The sequence below is a fragment of the Oncorhynchus mykiss genome, chromosome 5, assembly GCF_057628025.1.
Source record: "Oncorhynchus mykiss isolate SJ-2025 chromosome 5, ASM5762802v1, whole genome shotgun sequence".
Lineage (NCBI taxonomy): Eukaryota > Metazoa > Chordata > Actinopteri > Salmoniformes > Salmonidae > Oncorhynchus > Oncorhynchus mykiss.
In genome coordinates this window covers 78,128,580-78,139,212 of record NC_143026.1, presented here as the reverse complement: position 1 = coordinate 78,139,212, position 10,633 = coordinate 78,128,580, and the positions used below count along the sequence as shown (strand labels likewise).

The 10,633-nt window shown below is 40.9% G+C and overlaps 1 protein-coding gene and 1 pseudogene across 2 annotated transcripts; both read right to left on the bottom strand.

The window, feature by feature from the left end:
• Positions 1-3,252: 3,252 nt before the first annotated feature.
• On the bottom strand, positions 3,253-6,969 carry LOC110524586 (regulator of G protein signaling 21). Of its 2 annotated transcripts, none has more exons than XM_021604388.3 (5): positions 5,876-6,969; positions 5,472-5,528; positions 4,942-5,006; positions 4,619-4,785; positions 3,253-4,433 (listed from the first exon to the last, which is right to left on the bottom strand). In XM_021604388.3, exons 1-5 carry the CDS (start codon positions 5,959-5,961, stop codon positions 4,245-4,247), a joined length of 564 nt encoding a protein of 187 aa, XP_021460063.1. In that variant the 5' UTR covers positions 5,962-6,969; the 3' UTR covers positions 3,253-4,244. The 2 variants fall into 2 exon arrangements, with proteins under 2 accessions (XP_021460063.1, XP_021460064.1); XM_021604389.3 differs by having other exon boundaries at positions 4,942-5,003; positions 5,876-6,954.
• A 2,184-nt stretch (positions 6,970-9,153) lies between these two features.
• Positions 9,154-10,347, bottom strand: LOC149983586 (regulator of G protein signaling 8-like; annotated as a pseudogene).
• Between the last annotated feature and the right edge of the window lie 286 nt (positions 10,348-10,633).

Sequence of the window (10,633 nt, the reverse complement as noted above, 5' to 3'; positions counted from 1 at the left end):
AGTTGTGGCAAAATGGCTTAAGGACAGCAAAGTCAAGATATTGGAGTGGCCATCACAAAGCCCTGACCTCAATCCTATGGAAAATTTGTGGGCAGAACTGAAAAAGCATGTGCGAGCAAGGAGATCTACAAACTTGACTCAGTTCCACCAGCTCTGTCAGGAGTAATGGTCCAAAATTCACCCAACCTATTGTGGGAAGCTTGTGGAAGGCTACCAGAAACATTTTACCCAAGTTAAACTATTTAATGGCAATGCTACCAAATACTAATTGAGTGTATGTAAACTTCTGACCCATTGGGAATGTGATGAAAGAAATAAAAGCTGAAATCAGTTATTCTCTCTACTATTATTTTGACATTTCACATTCTTAAAATAATGTGGTGATCCTAACTGACCTAAGACATGGAATTTCTACTCTGATTAAATGTCAGGAATTGTGAAAAACTGAGTTTAAATGTATTTTGCTATGGTGTATGTCAACTTCTGACTTCAACTGTAGTTATATAGATAGGCCTAGACCATCCTGCTGCACAGAATTTAAACCACAACCGTCTTATCCAGCAGTGTGGTGTGTGGGTTGGGGTTAGCGTTAGGGTTCAAGTTGGGGTTGATGTTGATGTTAGGTTAGGGTTAAGGGCAGTTAACCACATGATATCCGGACATGTGTTCATCATAGTACCTGAAAAGGGAGAGTGCCTGACTCACAATCACAACCTCTAAAATCAATAACTGCGTCATTTTATCTATATTTACCTTTTTCAATGCTGAAAAAAATCAACACCTGCAATGTGTTGCAGATTTGCCTTTATTCAATATTGATTCTGTGTTGGTAACATGGTAGCCTAATCCTATGTAAATAATATTCTGCCCAGCCAGCCCATGCATACTGTACTCACCCAATCAGATGAAAAGTTAAGTCACTTCTCAGACAATAGCCACATTAAGAAAGTACATTCTTGTTGATATGCTTGGCGAGGGATCTGTTTTCCTTGGAATAACTCTCACATGTACATAATCCTTCCTCATACTGTATGAGTCACGTATTCAGCTGTCACAGCATCCATTCATCGTTGACCAACTTTGAGCAGAGGCCATGCATGTGGTTGCAGCAAGCAAGGACTTAGTATTAACACTTTGGTATTTTTGTTCTAGATCATTATTAGCACAGTACATCTGCGTCTCTGTGTGTCAAATCAAATCAAAGTGTGTTTGTCACATGCGCCGAATACAACACCTTACAGGGAAATGCTTACTTACAGGCTCTAACCAATGGTGAGGGAAAAAAAAGGTATGTGTGTGTGTGTGTCATGATTCCCATTGTGAATTGGCACTAGCAGGTAAATCACCAAAGGTATTGAGGACCACAACACAGAGAGGGAACTGGTCTGGTGTGTTTATTGTGATTTACCAAGACAGTAATGCTTCCAAAAAGCCTTACGTAGCACTGTTTCCCACCAGTGAAGTATATTTTGTCTCCAACTACGATTTCTAAGCATAGTCAGGAAGCACTATTAGTGCTATTTTGTTTCTGAGGCCAAATAAAATCAAAGGTGCTTCAAATGTATTAATTTGGTTGAAGGTATTTGAAGCAACTATGTATAACTTGGCATACATTACAGTGGTGTACAATGGTCACATAAAACACTACACTTTTCTAGCCATGCTAAATAACATGTTAGGCCCACTGCCATTGCCATGATGAAACACCTTTACATGCAGTGTCATGTTGTCATAGGTATTAACAGAAGGATCACAGTCTCTTATCAGATATCCATTTACTGTAAAAACACATTACTTCTCATAATCACCATGGTCTTGTGACGAGAAACTGAAACGCAGCAGCTCTTCCTGTTTCTGTTGTTCATGGTGCAGAAAAAACACTTTTGAAACAAGACGATAACTATTTCAGACAAAAACAAAAGCATGTAGAATAGAATAGACATTTTAGCATAAGTATAACACAGGAAGGCACAATTTATAATACAATATTTACACATGTATCAGGTAACGGGGGATATGGGGGCAAGTTTTTAAATTGTGCATCATTAGTCATAGTAAATAAGAGTCTGGTAGCAGCAGATGTATGTGCAGCATGTAAGTGTATAGACTCACCGGCCAGTTTATGAGGTACACCACCCCATTCACGAAAATGAATCGCTTCTACAGACTGTGAGTCACGTGGCTTGCTATATAAAGTAGGTAGGCAGGCATCGAGGCATTCAGTTACTCTTTGATTTAACGTTAGAATGGGCAAAGTGATTGACCTAAGTGACTTTGAGTGTGGTGCCAGGTGTGCCAGGTGTGTTGGATCCAGTATCTCAGAAATGGCTGCCCTCTTGGGCTTTTCACGCATGACAGTGTCTAGGGTTTACCGAGAATGGTGCGACAATCAAAAAACATGCAGTCAGTGGCATTCCTGTGAGCGACAACAGCTCGTTGATGAGAGAGGTCAAAGGAGAATGGCAAGAATCATGTATTCTAACAGGTGGGCCACAAAAAGACAAATATTGGCACAGTACAACAGTGGTGTGCAGAACAGCATCTTGGAATGCGCAACTTGTCGATCCGTGTAACGGATGGGCTATTGCCGCAGACGACTACACCGGGTTCCACTCGGGATGAGAAGGAACGGACTGTTCACAGCATGAATGTACCGTTGTCCAATCTGCAGAAATTGCGTGATGCCATTGCGTCAGCATGGACCACCATTCTTGTCGAACATTTTCCTGACAACTTGTGGAATGCCCCGAACAATTCAGGCTGTTCTGGAGGCAAAGGGGGGTCCGACCCAGTACTTGATGGGTGTACCTAATAAACTGCGAAATTTTATTTTTGCACATTGAGATGATTTCACGTGCATTGGAGACCATCAAGTGTGCTCAAACTCATGATTTACTATATGGTAATAGCCCTCTCACTACTTTCTGGGAAGGTGGTGTGTCAAGCGATATGATTTAACATTAGCATGTGACATTGATTTGGCTGTACTATTGCCACACATTTATAAATGTATACCACGCTTCATGGAATTATATTATATATAATATAATATATATATATATTATACTTATGTTTTGCTTATGTTTTGCTGGTAAAACATTGTTGTGATAAATCATGGACTGTCTGAGACATTTACTATGTAATGAGCTGTAAAGATTAAAGCAATCACTATGTGTAATGTTGGTTTTTAATTTAGTTGTTGAGAGTGAACCCGAAAAGATTTTTGCTAATTAGTGATTGACAACAAGTACCTTGTCTGCAAATAATTTAATGTCATCCTACATAATCATAACTTTTTTTTTAACAAGCATTGCAAAAGTCAGCATCCAGACAGTGACTGTGTGTTATAAATAGTACAACATGCAAATCTGAATGAATAAACATTCTAGCTCAGTAAGCAATCAGAAACATTCTGTATCAAATAAGTAGGAGTTAAGTTCAATATACAAAGTTGGACATAGACTATTCTTCTCTCTACAATTGCACAACTTAACCTATACTTCTCAATAGGTCATTCTTAAAAGATAGACAGTGAAAGAAGTCTTTAACTTCCTTACAAGTGTAAATATCAAAATGCCTTTCACAAAACTTGATTGATTTTAGAGACTAAACATTCATAGTGTAAAGGAGAGTATATTCTGTTTGGCCGGTATCCGCTGAATACATGCTCCTTCCTTCATTACATTCCTCCTGACCACGTAGGTTAGTACTGCTAGTGAAAGTCCACCCTGCATCTCATGTCTTATCACAGTATCATAGGCTTCCTGTTACGCGCACACAGACACACACACACACGCGCGCACACACGGACACACTCTTCTCTGTCTTTATCAAGACAGGAAGCACCTCCGGTTGAGTGGGGACTGCATGGTTCTCTGACGTTGTGTTTCAGTTCAATCGTCATTCACTATGTGATTCATTCACTGTCAAAGATGATCTGATCACTTATGATACGACACGTCACTCCCAGAGTCACTGATAGGACAGCAGTATCCAGGTCAAACACGCATCACCGTAGAGTTCCCCATATCCTCTCTGCTTTTCCTTCTGTCTTTGCTTCTTTATTTTTCTCTTGGCTAATGCTGTTTGCAGAGTGTTTCAGGGTGTGGTCCTGCATTGTGGGAACCATGTTTTGTAGGGCATGGCCTGCCAGTCTCTCTGTGCTGGGTCAGCCTTCCATCCTGTAGAAGCCCAAACATTCCAGTTACTGTTTTCATGTTCTCCTGTCATCTTCTCCTCTCCTATCATCCCTTGACGGCGTCAGCGGCGAGGGACTCCAGGAGGGATCTGTAAATGTCTGAGCGCAGGAAGCGAGGGTACGAATCTCTCTCCATCAGCCCATAGACAATCTTCTGGGCATCGTCAAAGCATTGGAGGTTAGGAGTCTTCACAGCACTCTTGATCTGCTCCCTTGTGTAGTAGTCAATGTTAATCTGGAACAAGATTAATTTAGATTTACAAAGTACAGAAGCATTTCATATAGCATGTCTGGAGACATTTGAGGGTGGTTTAATAACTGGATGGTGTTGATGAAATAGATTGAAACATCAATGAGGTTACAGAGGGTTATTTGAATCTCTAACATGTAGCCATGTACTGTAATACATAACAGTCTTACCTCTTTAGGAGCCTCAGCCTTTATGAACTGCTCATAGATTTTCTTTGCCTTCGATGACATTCTGAACGATGACTTGATTTTCTTGTACTCCTCACACGTCAGCCAGAACTCAATGTTCTCATCGCTGAATTCAGACTTCAGAAAGGTTCTGAAGGTGGCCAGTCCATCTGTGGGGAAGAATAAAAACAAACCAAGAAATGAAACACTGATACAGCCCCAAGCCTGCACACATGGAGTTTTTGTTCCACATTTTTAGATTTTTTAATATCTGATTTAGCTACTTATCTCTAACTATTTTGATCGTCTCGTGAAGTAAAACTTACATTTAGACTCAAGGAGTCTCTCCAGTGACTGAGACCATTGTTGGGTATCTTCTAAACTTAGCCTGCTGGGAAGAAAATGTGTGTTTGATGACTCAACTAGAGTCAAATCTGGGTAAAAATAATCTGGTATTTGACGTGAGGACAAAAGGGCACATAGAATCAACATAATTAAGAAATTATTATAGCCACACAGTTATCAAATTATTTCACGTATCAAACACTTGGGGCTTTGTGTGTGTGTGTGTGCGTGCGTGCATGCGTGCGTGCGTGCATGCGTGCGTGCGTGCTTGTGTGCGTGCGTGTGTGTGTGCGTGCGTGCGTACGTGTGTACGCGTGTGCATGCTTGTGTGTGCTTGTGTGTGCCTGTGCTGTGCCAAAGTTAACATAAGTCCTGAAGTTTCATTTGAATCTCACACACTACCATAGATGGACGCTAGAATACACATGGCATTTGAACAATAAAATACATGCAAAATTATAACAATTAGCATCAATGCAGTGACAGTGTAAGGAAGAGTAAGAATACTTACCTCTCAGATGTGGAGTGTGAGAACATGCATTGCAGTCGGCAAATAAAGTTCTTTCCCCTTTGGAGAGAAAAAGAGAAATGTCATGATCGTCTCATAAAACAAGACTTATTCCATTGCTGTATAAGGACATCTCAGTATGTAGTATCTAGGTAGGAGGTATTTACAGGTTTAGTATAACATATGCAGTGTTTATATACAATATGTGGCCTATAGTATGTAGTATTAAGCTAATACGTATGTAAAAGCATTTTAAAAGAAACTATACAAAGTATTTTGTATTTAGAAAGTATATTACACATCCAGAGTATTACTAGACTACATTGAATATAAAGCTTATTACTTATACAAAAGCTCCACAATACATTTTCCAAATTCCCCAGCTGTTGACTGCATAAAAAACTCACAGGTTCTTGTTCCTCCCCCTGTCGTCCTGCTCCATATTGAAGTGCTGTGTTTGTGTCAGTGTCTCTGTGATGATTAGGCTGGGCATGTTTTAACTCCACACTCTCTGTCTCCTGGTGCTGCTCATGCTGCGATGGATCACTCTCTGTATGGAGGGGTCTCCCCCCACTTCAGGCCTTATATGCAGGGCGCCCCGTTGCTTAGGGGCTGGATGGTGAAACACTGAAACATCAGACCCGGCCCAGCAAACCGTAGCGAGAGAGGAAACCTCCACGCTCTCTTTCTCTCTTCCTGTGACACACGCTCTCTCTTTTTGCGACACACTCTCTCTCCCCCTCTCTCTGTGACATGCTCTCTCTCTCCCTCTGTTTTTAGGGAGGGTCTAATGTCCCCTTGTTAAAAGCATGCTCTGTATGTCCACAGTCTTTTTTATCTTCGCTGCTCAGATGCAAATGACAAACACAGTGAGAGGGATAGGCAAATCATGACCTTCACTTTCTGCGTTTTGGTACCCTGTTGAAACATCATTGGGATGTTTAAGTTATATCCAAAAGCATCATATGTACCACACGTTGTGTTTCTTTTTCTGAAGGTTGATGGTTTACAGGTAAAACACCTGTGAATGGATTATCAAAGGCAAACTTGCTCTATTGACAAATATTAACAGCAGTTTTTGGTCTGATCAATATAGAGCGATTACAGTAGGCAACATCAGATTTTTCACTCTCTTCTAACTAGCCTTTGCATACAGTAGCCAAAGTCATATAAACCTCACTTGCCAAATGATCTTTACCAGTAGGCAGCCATGTCCAATGGCCTGTCTGTCATTCTGCACAGTAACTGACTTGGCCCACCTCAACTTGCCCAAAGATGGCCACAAGCAGTCAAGCACAACCAAGGGACATCAAAACATGTCCAATTATATTTAATGTGCCTTGTGCCCTCTCGTCCACACCATCACAAATACTTTTATATAATACAGTAAAGCTCAACTGATCAGAGGTTTTAAATGAACACACCGCAATCGCCTGTGTGATTAACACCATACAAACAGTATCCATTCTAGAGGTTCCTGAGTGATGGTATTGAGTAACTCAGACAGTGTCTGAAATGCACTGCACATTACCCACTTCCCTTCGGCTGTTATGACAACCACTAGGGACTGGGCAAAACTGTGTCAGACTGTGTGTGAGGGACAAGGTGGAGCAATGTCGCCTACGTGCTGTGGTGATATAGGAGAGGTGAGCTCTTGGTCATCTAGCAAGAACATCGCCTTACACCAGCTGCCCTCAGCCCCTCCAAAAAATAAATAAATAATGTTTGTAAATATAATATATTATACCATGCTCTAGGCTTACTGAGCAAATGAATAGTAAGATGAGGCACTATTGTCTGGTCTTCCCTCTATCCAATAGAATAACAACTCTCACATAATACAATCCCATTGAAGTCTGCTTTTATTCATAACCTTGTATGTGTAATAAAATGTAGTTTATCTCAGAATCGTCATGCAATGCTCAATTGAAGATCCTGCTGAGCTAGCCTCCAGGCATTTGTGTCTTTCAGCGGTTTGGACATCTAGATGGAGCGAAGAAGTGTGCATAGTTGCTAAAAGTCGCCATAGAAAAAAACAGTTGTTCCTTGGTGATGAGATTACGTCCCTAACAAGGGGACAAATTCAGGGTGATTTGCCACGCATCACGGCATATGACTGAATCCACTGGTGGGTGTCCTGAGTCAAACTCACAGTTATTGTTAGAGCCATCCAGATGGCCTTTTTAAGACACAACTTTGAGGAATAGAGCCATCTACAGAGAGGGGTCAAGAGTGACAGGGCTCATTTTTTTCCAACTTCATGACACTGTTAATGGGCTAGCTCTGGCTAATTAGCTGAGACAGTTGACATGTGAGCACAACAGCCTTACAGGTAGGCAGGTAGCAGGCTGTGGAAAATGTTTTTGTGTGAGTCTCCCTGCCCACCGACCACAGACAATTACTCAGTGTCATAGGACAAGTCAATGATAACCTTCCTGACAACGTTTACATCCTGATTTATGGAAGTATAATGTAAATTGAAACATCCATGCTATATTAGTATTAACAGAGTTAAACAAATAACAGTTACTCATATTTCCTATTGTTGACAGATACACTTATTTATCCGTTATTTTACCAGGTCAGTTGACTGAGAACACGTTCTCATTTGCATCAACGACCTGGGGAATAGTTACAGGGGAGAGGAGGGGGATGAATGAGACAATTGTAAACTGGGGATTATTAGGTGACCATGATGGTTTGAGGGCCAGATTGGGAATTTACCCAGGACACCAGGGTAACACCCCTAGAATAAGTGGGATCTTTAATGACCTCAAAGATTCAGGGTACCTGTTTAACGTCCCGTCCGAAAGACAGCACCATACACAGGGCAGTGTCCCCAATCACTGCCCTGGGGTATTGGGATATTTTTTTTAGACCAGAGGAAAGAGTGCCTCCTACTGGCCCTCCAACACCACTTCCAGCAGCATCTGGTCTCCCATCCAGGAACTGATGCTTACCCTGCTTAGCTTCAGAAGCAAGCCAGCAGTGGTATGCATGGTGGTATGCTGCTGGCATACATACATATAATGTCCAATTAGCATGGAATGAAGAGACAGACTTGTTCCTTTTCCACAACAAAGGACACTTTAATAGAAGTGCAGACTTATGTTCTGCATTTTTGCAACCATATGCAAGTTATTTCTGTAACCATTCATAACTTAAGTTCCAATCTATATACATTCCCTAGAATTTGACTTTTGGTGCAAACGCCACTTTTGACTCGTCAGTCAGTCTACAGCAGGGGTGTCATACTCTTTCCATGGAGGGCCTAGTGTATGCAGGTTTTTAGTTTTTCCTTTCAATTAAGACCTAGGCAACCAGGTGAGGGGAGTCTTTAATAATTAGTGACCCTTATTCATCGATCAAGTACAAGGGAGGAGCGAAAAACACGCATTTCCTCAGCCCTCTGTGGAATAAGTTTGACACGTGGTCTAGAGGTTTGAATGAATGTACTGTTTAGTACTCTGAATCATTGTCACCACTCATCACCACACACCACTCATCACCACACATCACCACACACCACTCACCACTCATCACCACACACCACTCATCTTTAATCCTTCTCCATACTTTATATTAATTTAATCTTTATCCACAACTCACAAGTCATTTCCTGTGGTCATTCTCCTTGTTTGACTGTGTGAATCTTGACTCCGAAACCCTTGATCCCTGACCTCTATCAGAGGGTCCTGGCTTTGCGTCTGAACCCTAGGTAGGCATCTGACCTGAGGAACCTGGGGCATGAGTCTCTTTCCATCAGTCTGTACACATTTCTCACTGCCTCATCAAAGCAGCACAGACCAGGAGACTTCATGGATGTTTTGATCTTCTCACGGATGTGGTGGTCAACGTTAATTTGTAGGGGCGAGACGCAAACAATGACAATGAACATTTTATGAAAGGCCTGAGCTGAACGATATGGTAATCTTTCCACCCTAAGCTTGCCAATTCATTCATTCATTGCATGAGCTTGCTCAAATCATATATTTTCCCATCTGCTTGCTATCTGTATTTGAAAGAGTAAATGTCCCACGTCAGAAAGTTACAATGGTTGTCAACTGATTCTGATGAGAGGCTGTTATCTTTGCCCGTCATCTTGCTATCTCTATTACAAAATAGCCTTTTCCCACATCAGCAAAGTACTGTACATGGTATACACTTTAGGAATTATAGCTACATTTGTGGGTATGCTACTTTAGCTTGTAATATGTTAGCATTTGGATAGCTGCTACTACCAAGGTGAAAGCTGAAGCATAGACTGACCTCTCACTAGGCCTGGGGATGGAGGAACTCCTGGTAGATCTATTTTGCTTTTTCCAGGAAAGGTCGGCTGGCGAGGTGTTCTCTCTGTAGTCACGGCATGCTAGCCAGAACTCAATATTCTCCTCACGGAATTCAGACTGCAGGAAGGATCTGAAGGCTGCAAAGAACCCTATGGGATTAGCATGCTAAAGTCAGAAGGTGGTCTTATGAGACTGCACTATTGAAGATAATGAATGTACTCTGGGCCAACGTAGTTAAAACAGTCCTTACTTTTTGTCCTTCAAGACTTAGTTGAATTCTTCTACTGTCCTCTTGACGACACGTTTTTGCATTAGATGGGTTTTGTAAATCAATATCACTATTTGACATGTTATTGTTGTGAAATAGTCTCTAATGTTGCTGTACTTACTTGATTTTTGTAGAAAAGGAGTCATCATTTATCTTCTGTATCAGAATACACTGAATGTCTTTTTTCTATCTTTTTCGGCTTAAAATGATATCGATCCTGTGGAAATTGAGGAAGTAGTATACATTAAGATCTGATCTTGATATATTACCAACAGCTTTTCTTTATTTCTGTATTGGTGTAAATATAAAACACTTACTGCATTTCATTTTATTATATTATATTTGTCCTCATGTGTTTGTATATATTGAATGCTTAAAAGGCCCCTTTCCTAGATATATACAGTACCAGTGAAAAGTTTGGGACACACCTTCTCATACAAGGGTTTTCATTTATTATTTCTATTTTCTACGTTGTAGAATAGTAGTAACGACATCAAAACTATGAAATAACACATGGAATCATGTAGTAACTGAAAAAGTGTCGAACAAATGTGAGATTCTTCAACGTAGCCACCCTTTGACTTGATGATAGCTTTGCACACTCTTGG